The sequence below is a fragment of the Sorex araneus genome, chromosome 1, assembly GCF_027595985.1.
Source record: "Sorex araneus isolate mSorAra2 chromosome 1, mSorAra2.pri, whole genome shotgun sequence".
Classification (NCBI taxonomy): Eukaryota; Metazoa; Chordata; class Mammalia; order Eulipotyphla; family Soricidae; genus Sorex; species Sorex araneus.
The window spans coordinates 206722605-206741009 of record NC_073302.1 but is presented as its reverse complement, the minus strand read 5'-3'; the positions used below and the strand labels follow the sequence as shown (position 1 = coordinate 206741009).

The 18405-nt window shown below is 53.8% G+C and overlaps 1 protein-coding gene across 1 annotated transcript in view; it reads left to right on the top strand.

Annotated features, from left to right (window-relative positions):
- Positions 1 to 18405, top strand: part of KIF5C (kinesin family member 5C) — a 196112-nt gene that overhangs the window by 159710 nt on the left and 17997 nt on the right. Inside the window, exons 19-25 of the mRNA XM_055130099.1 lie at positions 765 to 874; positions 2535 to 2636; positions 2958 to 3018; positions 9078 to 9149; positions 12873 to 12977; positions 16134 to 16350; positions 17940 to 18039. Of these exons, the coding sequence (XP_054986074.1) occupies positions 765 to 874; positions 2535 to 2636; positions 2958 to 3018; positions 9078 to 9149; positions 12873 to 12977; positions 16134 to 16350; positions 17940 to 18037 (765 nt within the window). The 3' untranslated portion in view covers positions 18038 to 18039. The remainder of the gene's footprint in view (positions 1 to 764; positions 875 to 2534; positions 2637 to 2957; positions 3019 to 9077; positions 9150 to 12872; positions 12978 to 16133; positions 16351 to 17939; positions 18040 to 18405) is intronic.

Sequence of the window (18405 nt, the reverse complement as noted above, 5' to 3'; positions counted from 1 at the left end):
CCGGGAGTGCAGAGCTAGAAGTAACCCCTGCACATTGCTCAGGGGTGGGCCCAAAAGCAAATAAAGGAAAGTATAAGGAAACAAATGATTGAGAAATAAGATTTTTAAATGAGTAAAAGGAAATATATGCTTGGGATGAGTTTTAGGCAAACTGAGCCTTCGGCTGTCCACCCATGGTTGAGGACATGCCCAGGGCAGTGGGTGGACTGGCAGACGAGGGCACTGGGCCTCACCCTCTCCCGGATTCAGGGTTTTTTTTCTGGAAGGGGCAGGCAGAGGAGCCCCACAGGTCAGATGGGGTGTGTGAGGCCTCCAGGCCTGGTGACCTGCCCACTGACCCAGTAGAGAAACTCTGAGTTGGCTGAGCTGCTCCAGGCGGGGGAAGACCCTCTAGCTAATGAATCATGGACTCACATTCTCCCTGCCCCCCCCCCAACACTGCGTTGTAGGGTTTGTTTTACACAGCATTGTTGGGGTGCAGGTTTGGGGGGTGCCCGGTCACAGTGACACTCAGCCACATGGACCTGATGGTTCCATGCAGCTGCCGGGAAGTGCTGCTGTGGGGGGGTCGCCCGGGGCCTTGCAGACCCCAGGCACAGGCCGCACCTCTGTGAACCCCATCCCCGGCCCCCTCGGCTTCCCGACAGATCTGACAATCTCCTGCTGGATCAGTCGGGAGACTGAGGGTGGGTTCCCAGGACTCCCGAGATGAGGGGTCTGACAGCAAGGGGATGGTGACTCGTGTGTCTTGGCCCGGGCTGCAGAAGGCGCTGGAGCAGCAGATGGAGACTCACCGGGAAGCCCACCAGAAGCAGCTGTCCAGACTCCGAGACGAAATCGAGGAGAAGCAGAAGATCATCGATGAGATCCGGGAGTGAGTCGGTGCAGGGTGGAGGCGCGGCCGTGGGGCGGGGCCTGTTTGCTCAGCTGCATGTCTGTGAGCTGCGCGCTCCCGGGGCTGGGCAGGGGGTGGGACCTGGGAGCGAGGCAGATGGCAGGCAGGATCAGGTGCCCTTCCTGGTGCCTGGAGAGTTGGGTCGGTTGGTGACTCAGCTGGGCAGATGCAGGTGCCAGGAGATGGGGACGCCGCCTGTTGGAAGGCCCCCTGAGCTAGCCCTGAGTGGACCCGGCCTCAGCGGCTCTAGACCGGGCCCAGCACGCACCTGGCGCAGTGCCTGGCCATGTGCACCTCTCATGGCCTCACCACGTGTCAGGGCTGTCCTCCTGGGCCCGTGACACGCACCAGGCGGCATTATTCCAACTTCTCTGTTCACCCCCAGCCCCGAGGAGCCCCCACCCAGTTCCCAGGACCGCAACCCCCTCCATTCCCCCGAAGCCTCTTTCTCCCCCCTAGGACTTCATGGGAGTCCTGGGAGGTGCCTGCCGTGGCCTCTTCTCAGTGGTCCTCCTGCTGTGCCCTGTGAGCCCCTAAGCAGTCTGGCCCCCTTTGCAGAATGACGTTTCCGAGTGTCCTTGAGGAAAGACCGGGAAATAAAGCAAACCCTTATGGGGGAGCGTGGAGCACCCCTCTTCCCGCCAAAGGCTCCCTCCTGCCCCACCTTTGCCCCACCCCTACCCCTCTCCTGGAAGAAGCTGGATTCGCCATTCACTTCAGGTCATGCTGAGAGTGGAATTCTCTAGAAGGCTGGTCCAGGCCTTAGTGCCCGTGACCCGCATGACCCCCACAGGGCGTCTCAGAACAGCAAAGCCAGCCAGTGTGGGGATGGCAGGATCTCTCTGTGTGAGGCTGCCCAGGGTGGGCCTCCCTGACTCTGTGTGTATGTGTGTCTGTGTGTGTGTCTGTGTGTGTGCATGTGTGTGGGCGGTGTTGTGCTCCTGTCTCCCGTTCTCTTTCTTCTGACGAATCACCCTCAGAAACACTCAACTGCAAGGGGAGAAAAGAGAAGGGAGGAAATTTTTTTTAAAAAGGGTGAGTCGGGGTGAGTGAGTAGATTCGGGGGTGTCCTTCACCCCGACTGTCAGAGAACCCCGGGTTTTCCTTCACACAGGGCTGTTGTGCGGGCAGACCCTGTTTCTGATTTCCTCTCTGCAGCCCCCCTAAGCCCCCCTGTCTGCGTCAGGCAGGAACCTGGCTCTGGGAGATGTTTTCAGAACATTGAACCCAGAGAGGAAGGGCAGGTTGAAATGGCCAAATAAGGTTCCCCGAGTGGGTGTTCGCCATCTGCAGGGCCGGCAGATTCTTTCAACTGGGCTCCCTTTCTCTGTTTTAAAATATCAGCCCTTTCCCCATCTCATGATCCGCCCCCCACGCCCCCCCTTGGGCTCTTGCACAAGCCAACTATAAATACATCCTCAGAGCCGCGTGTTTCATGCCTGCTAGAGGCTCCCCAGAAATTAGTTTTTGCTTGGACAGGGAGGAAGCTGTGCGGCTGCTCCCGAGCCCTTGAAATCCTCGAGAATTGCTGCCTTTATTGCGCAGAACTAATAGGGTTGGCGCGGAGCCGCGTCTGTGGCGGCTGGCTGGGAGTGTCACACTGATGGGGGATGGATTGCTCTTTTCCTCTCCGTTTCAGCTTGAATCAGAAGCTGCAACTGGAACAGGAGAAGCTCAGTTCTGATTATGACAAGCTGAAAATAGAGGACCAGGAGAGAGAGATGAAGCTGGAGAAGCTCCTGTGAGTGCCCTTTAAGCACTTCCTCGTGAGATCTTAAAAAGTCTGCCTTTGTGACTCAGAGACCCAAGTATTCCACTCAGATCAGGCCAGTTTAAAAACTGACGGTGTGCCAGGGATTGTGACGCAGTGGCCGAGCTGCGTGTCTGGCATATGTAAGCGCTGGGCTTCGACCCCAGCACCCCCAAAGCAAAGCAAAGGTGGCTTTATCTTGTGGGTTGGCTTGTTTATCTGCAGATTCTCTCAGTATCTGCAGAATGCTCTGATACTGCTTTGGTGGTTCATGGCTATTTCTGGTTTTTGGGGTTTTGTTTTTGTTTTTAGGTTGCTCAACGATAAAAGGGAACAAGCCAGAGAGGACCTCAAGGGGCTGGAGGAGACAGTGGTACGTTAACACTCTTCCCAACCCGTTTTCATCCTAAAGGCTAGAATCGTTTCTGACTTGTTGGATTTGTTTTCTAAAGTTCTGTTGCATGTACATCTTTCTCATGTGACTCTTTAGATATAAAGATCCTGTGGAGGGGTTGGGGGATGTGTAAGGTTCTAGCTTCAGTCCTCAACATTGCAAAACAAGAAAATGACCACCAAAGGACCAGAGCAGTCCCTGTGCTGCTTGCCTTGCACACAGCTGACCCGGGCTCGATCCCCAGCATCCCATATGGCTGTCCGAGCGCCACCAGGAGTAATTCCTGAGTGCAGAGCCAACAGTAACCCCTGAGCACATGTGTGACCCAAAAAGCCAAGAAAAAAAATAAAAAACAAAACCCAAAGAAATAAAATGGTTATCCCAGCAATCTAGTAAAAACAGAGATCAACAAATGGGACTACATTAAACTAAAAAGCTTCTGCACCGCAAGAGATACAGTGACCAGAATACAAAGACTATCCACAGAATGGGAAAGGATATTTACACAATACCCATCAGATAAGGGGTTGATATCAATGGTATATAAAGCACTGGTTGATTTTTGGCAGAATGGTTTTGTCCTCTGCAAATCAAAGATCCCAGCCATCTCTTCTTAGTGTTGTAACTCCAGAATCCCCGGATGGAGATTAATGGATGCCTATCATTTTATAGCCTCCGCACTTTGGGACTTAATTCCACCCATCATGGAGCTGCAATTAATTGAGTGCTTACTAAGGGCTGGCAGTCTTCTAGGGGTTGGGGCAGTATAACCGCAGAAAGAAGATCCTGGCCCTCTGAATCGGGGGTGGGTGGGTGGGGGGTGAGGCACAGTGAGGCAGCAAGCCCCAGCTCCATCAGATTACAGATAGTAGTTAGGTTAGTGGTTCTAGACAGTGCAGGGGGTATTGTTTGGGGGCAGCTTCCTCAGATGGTGGTATTTTAGACCAGGGACTTGGTGTTGGTGAGAACTGGGTCATAGGGGTACCTGGAAAGAGCCATTAAACCAAGTCCCTGTGGTGAGTGAAGCCCATTCCCAACACGTTGGGGAACAGCAGAGACCACTGTGACCATGGCCAAATGGAGGTGGGGAGCGGAGTGGGAGGGGGGCAGAGGGAGGTTAGGTCGGGGAGGGTGCAGCTCGGGGGCACAGGAGTGATGGACCCACTTCCCTTGGGAAGGGCTCAGCGTTCAGTTGGGTTTTGTTTTTTTATTTGGGGGGGCCACGCCCGGCGGTGCTCAGGAGTTACTAGCTCTGTGCTCAGGAATTACTGAGCGGTGCTCAGGGGACTATATGGATGTCCCAGATTGAACCAGGGGCACGCAAGGCAAGTGCCTGCTCTACTAACTCTCCGGCCCCCGGGCTCAGCCTTTGAATCCCAATTGGGTTTCTCCATCCTGCTTCCTGGGCCGGGTCTCTGCCCATCGCCTTCCTTTCCGGCTGCTCTGCAGAATGTGGGCCCGGCTCTGTGGGCCCCGGAGATCCCTCATGAGTGGCACGCAGACGGACGAGGGTCCGGGGCTCTCAGTCTGCGGAAACCCAGCTAGTCATCTCCCTTGGGGACCACTGTCCCGTCCTGGGAAAGGAGGTGGGACCGAGTCGGTGTGGAGAACTCGGCGGAAACCACAGGTGATGCAGATGCAGACAAAAGCGGTTCAGGGTTGGCCCGACGCTGCACGCGCTTGAGCGGCTCTGCAGAGGCAGGTGGAGAGGATGGAGAGGGGGGCCACCAGAGCCAGGTAGGCCATTCAAGCACGGTGGGAAGACGGTGACGCAGCAGAGTCAGAGGAGGGGGAATGATGCAGGGAGATGACGGTCTTCACCGGAAGTCACTCCCAGCCCTCGTCAGGAACGTCCAGCGCCGTGAGGAGTGTCGGATCATGCCCGTGTCCCCTCAGCTGGGGCAGAGTGAGTGCTCAGCCTCTTTCCCTCCTTGGCACCTCCCCCTGCAGTTCTGCCCACACGCCCTCACGCTGACTATCTCCGCCAGACCCGCCCCGCGGCCCTGTGCGGTCACCGCTTCTCTCTGCCCCGGGCGTGCGTGTGCCGTGTTCTTAACGCCCCGTCCCTCTGCAGCGACACCCACGCTGTGCTCTCTGGACGCACGCACAGAGCACGTGGCACACGTTCTCATCGGCCTGTCGTGCCTTTGCTCTCTGTCAGCCCGGTCTCCCCTGCGCCCCTCCCTTTCCTCACTCGCACAGCGCCAGCACATAGCCCCAGCGACCTCGGGCACCGGCGTCCGCCCCCTGGTGGCCCCTCCGCCCGCCTCACTTGCACGCCTCCTGCCCGCAGCCCCACTCCCTCCACCACCCACACAAACACACTACCCCAGCCTTCCCACTCGGACCCAAGCAGTCATTGGCCTTTTTCCTTGTGTCAGATACTTTTTTTTTTTTTGGTGCTGTTTGGGCCACACTCAGTGGTGCTCAGGAGACTGTACGGTGCTGGGGATTCAAACCAGTTCCGACTGATGCCCGGCAAGTACCTTAAGCACTGCAACTGAGCACTGAGTATGTTTTGAAATCCCTTTTTCTGAAGTGCTGCCTCCTCTCTCTCTCTCTCTCTCTCTCTCTCTTTCTCTCTCTCTCTCTGTTCTCCCTCCCACTGTTAATGCACATCCCTCACGCACATACATCCTACACGCATGCCATACTCATGTGCCCACACACGTCCCACCTCTGCCCACACGTGGGCGCGTGTCTGCTCGCAGGCTCACCCATCACGCACTCAGTGGCACAGTGACTCCTCATTCACTCTCCTCCCTGCCCCACACTCACCAACACGCATTTTTTAAGACCCCACCTTGGGGCCACACTGGATGCCATTTAGACACGGAGGTTTGCACTTTTACTTTCCATCAGAATCTCCCTGGGCCGTGAACGTTCCTTAGGAACAGGCTTGCGGCCCTCAGCTGGCCATCCCCACCTCACTGTAGCCAAAGCCGGCTCTGCCTCCCTGAGTGTTTGGGTGTGGAAGGAAAGGGGTGGTGGGCGCCAGGAGCTGGCCTGGAAGGAGGGGAGAAGGCCCTCAAGGGCATCCTGAGAGCCCTCCTTGGCCTAATTGATTCAGTATTTTAGTTAGATTATTTATTATTAGCTATTTTTATTAAATTATATATTTCTATGATCTTTTATAATATTGGCAGTGTCAGGGATTGAACCCAGGGCCTCACAGAGGCAAACAAGTGTTATAGAACTGAGCTCCGGCCCTGGTGCTGGGATGGGTTCTGTGCTCCGCCCCTTCTCTTGCCGAGGACAGATTTGGGATCCCATCTTGGTAGAACTTTTGCTCTCATCATTCTTTCCCTACCCCCTTCCCTTTTCCATCAAGGCAGGAGGTTGGGCTTTGAGTTTCTTTTTTGTTTGGTGATGGGCGTTTTGTGTTTTATTTTGGGCCACACCCTCCGTGATCAGGGCTTTGCTCCTGACTCAGGGATCACTCTTGACAGTACTTGGGGGACCGTATGGGATGCTGGAGATTGATCCCAGGTCCACTGCGTGCCAGGCAAGCCCCCACGCACTGTAATATCTCTCTAGCCCCTGTTGTATTATTTTTAATTTGGGGGTTATAGGAGTGTTTTCAGGGTTCTCTCCGGGCAGTGCTCAGGGCGGTGTGCTGTTGGGGATGAACCCAGGTTAGTCACTTGCGAGGCCTTCTCCACTGCACTCTCTCCAGCCCCTGGGTTTTTCCACCGAGAGCAGGCTACGCCAGGGGAAGATGGGAGGAAAGTGAATGTAGCCGGGGTCTTGGTCGGGCCCGAGGCCCCCGTGCATGGTCTCAAGAAGCCAGTGCTAGTTGCTCTTGTGAATGTTGTCACAGGTGTTGCATGAGTGAGCTTAAATTTAGATGTTGCCGTTCTTGAGCTGTCAGATACATCTAAAACCAAAGAAGAGAGAGCTGCAAGTCTCAGGCCTCTATTTGATCCTTGGGAACAGCCCTTCGATCAAGCACCTGCTTCTTTTTCTTCTTTCCTTGGGATGCAGTGTCTTTTAAAAACGGAGCATTATTCTTGTTATTACAGTTCTGTGAGTCATACAGTCTCTAAATTTGGGGCAAGTATGTGCAGCACAGGGTGGGGTGGGGGCGAGGGGGTGTGTGGCCCCTTGGGTAGGGGGTGGGTGGTGCATCTCCTTCAGCTGGGAGCCGTCCACCCTGCAGCAGCCCTGAGAGAAGGTCCGGCCTTGCCCGGGCCAGTGCACACAGTTACTTCCTAACCAACCCCGGGGCTTTCTGCAGGAGTAATTTACCTCCTCAGAGGAAGCGATTGGCTTCGTGCGCATCCTTGTTTTCAACACCAATTCACAGAATTGGAATCGGTTATAAAATCTTAAGTTAATGCAGGATCTTTATTCTGAGAGACGTCTCTGTAGCTTTCTTGTTGGTGTCTTTCCTGTCTCTGGGTGCAGTTGCGAGTACTTCCCGTGCAGACTGTGTGAAAGTGGTCCACGTGGACACACTGGAATGTATAAAGGCAAATCTTTATACATTTGATTATAAATGTATAAAGAAGAACCCTGAAAACACTCCTATAACCCCCAAATTAAAAATAATACAACAGGGGCTAGAGAGATATTACAGTGAGTGGGGGCTTGCCTGGCACGCAGTGGACCTGGGATCAATCTCCAGCATCCCATAGGGTCCCCCAAGCACTGTCAAGAGTGATCCCTGAGTCAGGAGCAAAGCCCTGATCACGGAGGGTGTGGCCCAAAATAAAACACAAAACGCCCTTCTGTCTTCCTTACAGGGACCTCTTTGGCAAGGGAGCCAAACATATCTCCCGTAGTAAACTCATGGAGACTTGGATGGAAGGAAGGATTTAGATTTTCTGATCTTATTAACAAAGGCCATCAGGTTTGCCCCCAACCCTTGTCTTAGCACCCTTATCTTCTAAGGAATCATTTGTAGAAAATCATCCAAAGTGTAAGGGAACATGCTGCTAAGAAGTTAGGTACACTGAAGTTACACCATCAAAAGAAAGCAATAAAAAATCTTAATGAAAGCATAAGCAATATCTATAACAACATTATGTGGTGTTGTTTTTTTTTTTTAATTGCGTACTTACTATTTTTAATTGAGCACTTACTACTGAGCTGGAGCGATAGCACAGCGGTTGGGTGTTTGCCTTTCACAGGAGTTCGATTCCCCCGCCCCTCTCGGAGAGCCCGGCAAGCTACCGAGAGTATCGAGCCCGTGTGGCAGAGCCTGGCAAGCTACCTGTGCGTATTGGATATGCCAAAAAACAGTAACAATAAGTCTCTCAATGAGAGACGTTACTGGTGCCCGCTCGAACAAATCAATGAGCAACGGGATGACAGCACTTACTATATGTCAGAAGCTGTTTAGAAAATCATCTCATGTACTCACAACGCAAACTCTGAGGCAATGACTAATTTAATTCTCATATTATAAATGAAGAAACAGAGGCTCAGAAAGTTGCTATAACTTGTCTAGGGTCACCTGGGTGGAAAGTTTCCCAGCTGCCTGATCCTGAAACTCAGTGATGACAAGCAAAGGAGCGTGTGGGCCAGGACTAGAGCGGGGTGGAAACGTGTGGAATGCTGCTCAGTAAGGGTGGGCAGCTGTGGCTAAGTTTCCACCGAAACTTGTTGACATCCTGTAGGAGAGACAGGGGTGGGAGGAGGGGGGGGAGAGAGAGAGAGAGAGAGAGAGAGAGAGAGAGAGAGACCGAGAGAGAGAGACTGAGAGAGACCGAGAGACACCAAGAGACAGAGATAGACAGAGACAGACAGAGAGAGGAGAGAGAGAGAGGAAGGAGGGAGGGAAAGAGAGAAGAGAGCTTCTTTTGCCCAATGCACTAGAAATTTTTATAAGAAAATGTTTGAATTTTGTGGTTGAGGAAAAAAAAAAACACCCAAAAGAAAAAGTTCAAAGAGGCTCTGGTCGAGTTCCTGCGTCCATCTGAGTTCAGGCTTAGCAGCAGCCCGGGAGGGCGCCCCTGTGTGGTGGGAGACCCTCGCCTGACGCTGCAGCTGGCCTTTCCTCCCCTAAGCAGCATTTCTACTACCTTCTCCTCCAGTCTCGGGAACTGCAGACGCTGCACAACCTCCGTAAGCTCTTCGTCCAGGACCTAACTGCGAGGGTCAAGAAGGTAAGCTGCCCACGGGGCTGAGCGGGGGAGGAGGCAGGGAGAGGTTGCTTTTCCGTGGAAATAGTCCTTGCTTATGTTGGGGCTGGTGGTGCTTAAAAACTAATCACTTCGCGCCAGTGCATGTTATTAAAAGAATGTGCTGGAGGCAAAGGAATAGTTGGGAACATTTTTCCATCTAATTTTTGTAAGCCCCCCTCACGCCCTTCCCCACTCCCTATCTTAAGTAAAAGGAAGTAAGAATCCTTTCCCTGGCCTTTATTGCAAATGAACCTGTCGTTGCAGACACATGGTGAAAACCTATGGATGAGGCAGGGAAAATCTCGGTGGTTTCGTCAGATGCTGTGGCCGTTAAGCCCAGTGAGCAGGGCTGGAGCCGGGAGGAGTTGAGGCACTGAGATCTGCCTGGTGGGCATGAAGTGGGGGTGTATGGAGAGTAGGGACATCTGGTGGTTTAGTTTGTTCTTCCAGATGCCCGTGAGTGGTCCTGGGTAGATAGGCCCGGCTCAGAGAGGGGAGGCCTTGCTGAGGGTCTCGGGGCCGGTGAGAACCCCAGCAAGAAGGTTGCTGTGGCTGCTACATCTGAGCTCCTCCGGCTACACGCAGTGGGCTCGGGGAGTCCCCCTAGATTAAGGACCGGGAGTGAGTGGCAGCATCGTGCCCGCAGGCCTGCTTTATTGAAAAGGCACCAAAGGACTGACGAGGTGGCCGCGGGCGCAGCCGTGGTGGCAAGGTGGTGACAGAGCTCCCTTCCAGGAAGCAGGGCCGTATCAGGAGGGAAGGCAGGCGCATTTAGGGAACTGCACGTGCACGTGTGGCTGTGAAAAAGCAGAGGAGCAGCCGCCAGGGGCATTCGGCAGCAAAGGTGGAGTGTGGAGTCTGATTGGAGAGGGGCAGGACTGGTGGTCCGGTGGCCTGTGGGGACCAGGGAGGAGACGAAAGTCACGATGGAGGCATGTGCAGGGAGATAACGGGACAGCGGGGGGAAGATGCCCGCAGTGGCGTGGATGGTGTCGTGGCCTGGGGAAGCACTGTCTCCCGAAAAACGGGGCGCTCCTGGCGGGGGGTGTTGGGGAAGATGATTCAGAGAATCGCTCACAGTGCTGAGCTTTGCCTCAGCCTCCGACAGGCACACGGGTCCAGAGCTGGGACACGGAAGTCACGGAAGAAAGGGGAGTGCGAAGGGAGGTCCCAAAGGCCTCGGTGGTGGTGCCGGTCACATGAGCCACAGGCTGGCCACAGGCAAAGCTGCGTGTCACCATGAAGTAGAAATGCCCACAGGGCCTGGTCTGGGTCAGAGCGAGAGACCAGAGCAGAGGGGCCGGAGAGGAGAAATCACAGCTCCGGGACCTGGTGCCTGGTGGCTCCATTGCCACGGGGAGATCAGGGCTAGGACCGAGGGTTCGTTTCTTCACACCTGCTTCTGCTTGAGGTTTGAAAGTTTTCCTGTCGGCATCAGAGCCCATGGCTGAGAGGGAGAGGGTGCAGCCCAGGACAGAGTTGTCTCTGGTCCCTGAGTGGAAGGTGACCCCAGGTCACCGGGGAAGGCAGAGACCAGAGGGGTTTTTTTCTTCTTGTTTTCTGATCTCGTGATTGAACCCTTTTCCTTCTACGCCAGAGGCTCTCAAAGCTTGTTCCTCCATCCGGCCAGCAGCTGGGGAGCCGATCACTAGATTTACATGTCGTCAGACCTTGAATCAGAGACGGGGTGGGACCCAGCAGGCTGTGCAGTGACCAGCCAGCCCTGAGTGGGGGAAGCATGCGTGCTGGCTGGCTTGGGTGGGGGGGAGACGCAGCTCTGAGATGGAGGAGGGGGGTGCCTGCTGTCAGCCCATGCAGCCTCCAAGGATGGGTCTGCACCTGTGTGTCCCCTCTGCTCTGGGCAGTGCTGGCCCAGCACTCTTCTCGCTGGGGCTGAGGTTGGCGTGGCACCGTGCTCGGATGCTGCTCTCGTTGGTGATGAATTCCTGGAGGGATTTCAGGGAACTGCATGTTGAAGTGACAAGCAGAGGCCCCTGAGACTCCGCAGGGGGCCCCGAGAGACACGTCCACAGGGACGTGGAGCCTGGCGGCGTCTCAGCTGCCGAGGGGAGATCGGGCTCAGGCTGGAACTCATCTCTTCACACCTGCCTCTGCTCGAGGTTTGCAAGTTTTCCTGTTGGAGTCAGAGCACTGACTCCCTGGCCGAAAGGAAGATGGTCCATCCCAAGGAAGATTGGTCTCTAGGCTCTGTGTTTCCAAAGATTTTGTTCTAGCTCTCTAAAACAGCGACACTGGGGGCTGGAACGACAGCACAGCGGGTAGGGTGTTTGCCTTGCACGCAGCTGACCGGGTTCAGTTCCCAGCATCCTGTACGGTCCCCTGAGCCCCGCCAAGAGTAATTCCTGAGTGCAGAGCCAAGAGTAATCCCTGAGCACTGCTGGGTGTGACCCAAAAAGCAAACCCTGAGCACTGCTGGGTGTGACCCAAAAAGCAAAAAAAAAAAAAAAAAAGAATAAATAAATATAACAGTGACACTGCTGACACTATTTTTCTCCATTTATTTATTTCTTAGAATTTGAATCACAGGATATACGCATGTACAAAGTTGTTCATGATTGGATTTCAGTCATATAATGTTCCAACACCCATCCCTTCACCAGTGTACTTTTCCCACCATCAATGGTCCCAGTTTCCCTCCCACCCCATCCCACCATCTGCCACAATGGCAGGCACTTTTCCTCTCTCTCTCTCTCTCTTTCTCTCCCTCTCTGTCTCTGTCTCTCTCTCTATCCCCTCCCCCTTTCCCTTTGGGCTTTGTGGTTTGCAACACAGGTAAAGTTGTTGGCTGTATCCCTGTACCTGTGCCTTTCACCCCATACACTCCTGTGGCAAGTTTCCAGCCATTCCCCTGTCCTCCTGGCCCTGTTACCTTGGATTTGAATCTCATACAGACATATATATACATATGTTTATATTATATAAATATATCTCCCATAAGTGAACAGTTATTCTATTCCTGTCCTCTCCTTCTGACTCATTTCACTCAACATGATACTCTTCATGTCAATCCATTTATAGCTGCTGACATTTTTGATGCACCTACCAAGAGATTGAGTTGTCTAAAGGTTGTCTAGGGAACTCCGATCCACGAGCCAGTGACAGTTCACAGAAAATTCCTCAGAATTCCCCATGAGCTGCAGCCCAGTGCCAGTCTGTGGACATTCCCGGTGTTGTGCCCAAAATTTCCCCCCAATAATATAGTGGCTACAAGAGAGGGATGCTGCATTTATTTAATTTGATGTTGGGCTTTTGTCTTTGGTTTTTGTTTTGTTTGGAGGCCACACCATTGATGCTCAGGAGTCCTGGCGCTGCATACAGGAATCACCCCTGGTGGTGCTCAGGGGACCCAGGTTGGCTTATGTGCAAGGCAAGAGCGCCACCCACTGTACTATCTCTCTGCCTCCTGGTACTGGGTTTGAGACATGAAATACTATCTCATTGGTTTCTTATTTTTCTCATAGCCACCAACAAGCCTCCGGTCTGCAGCTGTCCAAAGCTTGAGAGCACTGATCTACGGGAACTAAGCTGTTAGGACCCCTGTGGCTTTGGGCTTTTCAGATAACCTTAGGTGGGGCGGGTCTGGTCTCAGATTGCCCAGGTTTATTCAGAACGGCTCCTCTGCATTGTGCGGGGACTGAGGGTGGGGCTCGGGGGCCTGTGCTCACCCGCTTGGCATCTCTGCAGAGCGTGGAGCTGGACAGTGATGATGGAGGTGGCAGTGCTGCCCAGAAACAGAAAATTTCCTTCCTGGAGAACAATCTGGAACAACTCACTAAGGTGCACAAGCAGGTACGAGAGTCCGGCCAGATCCCTCCCCCTGCTCCTGCTCTCCCGACATGGGCCCTGCTACCCTCGGCCACGCCATCCTGAGCAGACTCTGAGGGCAAAGGTCAGAGGTAAAGGTCAGGGCATGAAGGTCAGAGCATCCTTCAACTCCTCTAGCCTTCAGCCACTTCCTTCACCAGACTGGCAGTGTTTCCTACTTTCCACCCTCGCCAGGTCCTTGGAAGCTGTGAGTCCAAGGGAACTGAACTGCTAGGAAGCCACTTTGAACACCAGGCGGCAAGTCGTGTCGCTCACACAAAGGTCACCCAGCTTCTAAGAGCGCAGCCACACTGAGCACTGAGCAGTCGTGGGATCCATTCATTCCTTTCCCAGCCCACTTGCTTCCAGTTCTGGGTACTGGAGCTTATCCTGGTGGCTCAGGACTCAGGGCGGGACCCAGCCCCAGATGGGATGTGCTCCGACAGGCACCCCCTCTCACCCTGTTCACTTCAGCCGGGACCCCGGGACCACTGAGATGCACTCTTGAACCCCGTGTGTGTGTGTGTGTGTGTGTGTGTGTGTGTGTGTGTGTGTGTGTGTGTGTGTGTGTGTGTAAACTGGAGCACCTACGGAGATCCTGCAGAGATGTGGGGAGAATGTTTCCGTGCAGATGGTGGCCCTGGGGGGGAAGCAATTGGTGTTTTTCTCCTGGACGAGATAATGGAACCACGTGGAATGAGATGGCATTATTCAAGGACTTGCTGTACCTTCCTTTATGGGAAGCTAAATATAAGGAGCTGCTTTATGCTCCCTGGGGGCTGAGGGACAGGAGAGATCAGAGTCTCATCTTTTCATCTTGCTTCTAGTTCCAACTTCAAATCCCCGCTGATCTGCACATCCCCTGGATGTCTCTGAGCCTTTTCCATGAACCCAAGACTTCAGTGTGCTGAGGGGACCCCACCGAGCTGAGGTGGGCCCTTGGTTGGCACAGCCGAGGAGGGGATTGGAAGTGATGGCTCCATCCTACTTGTGGGCAAGGTCCATTGCCAGGAACAGCCCCTTCTCGGCTCTGCCGTCCTGTTCTGTGGGTTCCCTCTGAGTCCCAGCCTCTGAGCTAGTCTACACAGCACCACACCTACTGGTGCTTTTAGCATTTTGCTGGTCTTCTTTCTAGTTAAATACTGGAAACTGCTCATGACAAAATGACCTGACTTGGGCCAGGAGCAGTAGCACAGTGGGTAGGGCGTTTGTCTTGCACACAGCCAATTCGGGTTTGATTCCCAGCATCCCAAGCACTGCTGGAAGTAATTCCTGAATGCATGAGCCAGGAGCAAGCCCTGTGCATCGCTGGGTGTGACCCCAAAAGAAAAAAAAATGACCTGACTCTGGACCACATGGTCCGGGCATGTCGTTTATATCTGACTTGGTCAGTCTTCACCCATGCTAATTTTATATATTAATTTTATATATTAATATATTTTATATTTTGTTTTTTATTATGTTTTTGCTTTTGAGCCATACCTGGTGGTGGTACTCAGAGCTTGCTCCTGGCTCTGCACTCAGAAATTACTCTTGGTGGGAGATTACATGGGATGTCCAGGATCTCACTTACAGGCTTTTTTGTCCTGCTGAATAAAAGGTTCTTTTTTGTTTTATCTTGGGGCCACACTCAGTGATGCTTAGGGGTTACTCCTGACTCTGCACACAGTAATTACTCCTGGCAGTGCTTGGAGGACCATATGGGATGCCAGGGATTGAATCCGAGGCAGCTGCATGCAAGGCAGATGCCCTTCCTGGTGTACTGCTGCTCCGGCCCCTGATAGAAAGTTTTCAAGTTTACTTTCTGAGCAGCTTCAAGCATACCAGGCAGTGCTTTAGCCTGGAGTGTCCATGCTGTGCATTACACCCCGGGAACTGCACTGTTTGGTGGCTGTCAGCTTGCACCTTCTGTCTCCCTTCACCCGTACCATCCCTCTCTGCCATCGTCTCTCTGTTCTCTGGGCCTGTGAAGTTGTCCTTCCTCACCATCTCTGCAAATTGAAGTGTTTTTATTTCTTTAACCTTACAACAGACTTCCTTCTAAATTTCAGCAACACTGTTCCCCACCCTAATTTATATTAATCATTTGGGCTGGAGCAATAATACAGCAGGTAGGGTGTTTGCCTTATACACGGCTGACCTGGGTTTGATCCCTGACATCCCCTGTGGTCATGGGGCTCAGGAGTAAGCCCTGAGCACCACTGGGGTGGCCCCCAAACAGATAAACACACCCCAAACAGAACAACAACAACAAAATCACCCCAATTTAATGTCCTTGACTCGTCATTAAAGTTAATAACAGTTATATAAGTCGGTTCTCAGATCTGAAGTGTGTTATCATGGAAACATCTCCGTAGCAGTGAACTGTGTTTTGGGATGATTTTTCAGATCACAGGTAGAAGTGAGGTCACACAGTGCTCCAACTTTTTTCATGCAGCACCTGTTGCTTCCGTGTGGAGGGTTTTAGGTAGAGAGGAGGAGCAGAGCCCTGGGGTACCTGCTGGTCTCTGTCTTCATGATCCACTGCAGCACATGCTGGTGTAAGGCAGGTGCACTGCCTGGAAGAAGGGGGCCTTTCTTCTCCAGAACATCCCTGTTTGCTCTGGATGCATTGCACTTGCTTTAGATTTTTTTCCTTTAGATTTTTTCCCCCCTTTTAATTAGAGCTGCTCCTCGCAATGCTTGGGACCTCCGGAACCACAGGTGGTGCTCAGGGAGCCATGAGGTTCGAGGAATGGAATTCAGGGCCCCGTGCATGTGTGGCATTTCCTCTGCCCCTGAGTCAGCCCCCAGCCCAGATTTACATTTCTGGGCATTCACTGGCTGATGTCCTGTCATTCCCCCCCCCCCCCGGCCAGTTCTTTCTTGTCCCACTCAGCAAAAAAGGAAGCAAATCCCGCCTAAGCCTGCAAACTTTGCAAGGCCTGAGATGTCTTTAGTGTTACCCAGTGGTACCCTCCCCTTCTTTGGGCGCCATGAGCCCTGTCTCACGGGATGTGGGGACTTTATTTTCTCATGCCGCTCCCCAAAGTGCAGCATAAGGGTTTTCCGAGATGATGCGCTGGGCTGTTGTCCAGCCTCGCCCCCCCGGGGGGGGGGTGTCCTTCCCCCGCAGACCCGTCCTTCCTGCTCCCTCCGCAGCTGGTCCGCGACAACGCAGACCTGCGCTGTGAGCTGCCCAAGCTGGAGAAGCGGCTGCGCGCCACGGCCGAGCGCGTCAAGGCGCTGGAGAGCGCCCTGAAGGAGGCCAAGGAGAACGCCATGCGCGACCGCAAGCGCTACCAGCAGGAGGTGGACCGCATCAAGGAGGCCGTGAGAGCCAAGAACATGGCCAGGAGGGCGCACTCAGCCCAGATCGGTACGTGCGGCGCGGCCTTGGCACCTTGGCTAACGGGGCCAAGAGCTCTGAGACCCAGGGACCTGCTGGCGAGGGTCACGTGGGGCATCCTAGGGGCCGAGCCAGGCGTCTCACAACACCCCGGGCCCATCTAGGAAAAGGGGGGGTGTCCACCCCCGCTCTCTCCACTGACCGGGCCAAGAGCCGCCAGCGTGGCTGCGCGCAGGGGTGCTTTACCGTCAAGAGAGCTGCACCCCCAGATGCCCCACAGGGGCCCTTCTGTTTTGCTCTAGGTGGGCCACAGACAAGGTTCTCTGTGGCCCAAAGGAGCAGGGAAACTTGCTTGCAGGTGTGAGATTCCAGACACCCTGACTCTGCAGCCGAGTGGGGTGTGCTCCCAGCCATGGAGGTACCCTGACAACAGTGTTTGGGCCTTTGGACCATGTGGGGAGTGAGCTTGTCCTGCGGAGTCATCACGCCCATAGGAATAAGGGGATGGGAGGGTGTTCTTGCCACCCCTGCTCCACCCTTCCTTCAAATGGAGAGAGCTTCAGTTTGTTTATTTTTGGTTTGGGGACCATACCTGCGGGTGGCTCAGAGCTCACCCTCGGCGGTCCTCGGGGACCGTGCAATGCCGGGGTTGACTTTGGGCCTCCTGTGTGCAGAGCGTTGCGAGTGCTCTCCTCCCATGCAATATGTTTCTTCTCATACACTGTCACGCAGAGGTTCTGTGAACCAGCCACCTCTTGCCTTCCAAGTGAGGTCAGACCACAGATGAGTGGATCCTTGCATTTCTTGAATTTTTATGCTCTTTGAAAAAAATCTATTGAGAACCTGTGCCTTTGCTCTGCAATAACACATCTCAGGCCAAATTGGACATCCAGTTTCAGGAGCCATGTCGATGCCCTAGAACCCACAGTAGCCTCTTGATCTGCCTTAAGCACCGTGGGAAGTTATAGGATTCTCATTTTTCCTCAATTGGACTGAGAGCAATCAGTATCTAAGGTCTCTTTGTTCTCTAAATGGTTGGTGCCTTTCTTTTGCTGACTGCACAGAACATTCCTTTTTAGAAAGTGCTGGTAGTCCATAAGAATTTTAACAGAGGGGGCCGGCGCGATAGCACAGCAGGTAGGTTGTTTGTCTTGCACACAGCTGACTTAGATTCGATCCCCGGCATCCCATAAGGACCCCTGGGGACTGCTAGGAGTTATTCCTGAGTACAGAGCAGGGAGTAACCCCTGAGCACCACCAGGTGTGGCCCCCAAGAGCTCCCCACTAAAAAAAATAATAAGAGCCAAAAAATTTAAGAGAGGTTGGAGGCATAGAATAGAAGCCTTGCTTTGTACACAGTGGACACCAGTTTGGTCCCCAGCATCCTATATGATCTTTCGAGCATTGCCAGGAGTGACTCCTGAACACAGCCAGCTGTGACTCAGTGCCCTCACCATGAACATAATAAAAACTCCCTTCCCCAACCAAGAAATAACCGCAGCATTGCAAAGATGTGCTTGTACCCCAGGGTCCCTGCAGGTGACTTGTAGGGAGCTGGGGGGCAGGGTGGCTGTCGCAGCCTTCTCTAAATGCCTCTTTATTCCTTTCTGCCCATACAGCCAAGCCCATTCGCCCTGGACACTACCCAGCATCGTCTCCAACAGCTGTTCACGCCGTCCGAGGTGGGGGAGGCAGTTCCACCCACTACCAGAAATAAAAGTGAGTCCTGCCCGAGTGGGGGGTTCTTGGCGCGAGCCCGGCCTCCTCGAGTGCCTGGGAGGAAAGCAATGGAGGGGTGGGGGAGGAGGCCCCAGAGCTTCTTGGCTGGGACCTGCGCCAGCTGCTACTCAGCCTCGGGGTGTTCTGACTGGGGCCACCTGGCACCAGGGACCCTCAAGGGATGGGTTGAGGGTGTGGTGGGTGGTTCATGGCAACTGGCTTTTGTCTGGGGGACTCCCCTCACTAGCATACAGAAGGGCGTGGCCTATTTGCCTGTGTTGTGGTCACAAAGAAATGGAGGTGGTTGCTCTGAACCCCCAGACCCCAAGAAAGCAGGGCCCAAGAAGTCCCTGTGGGACTGCTTCT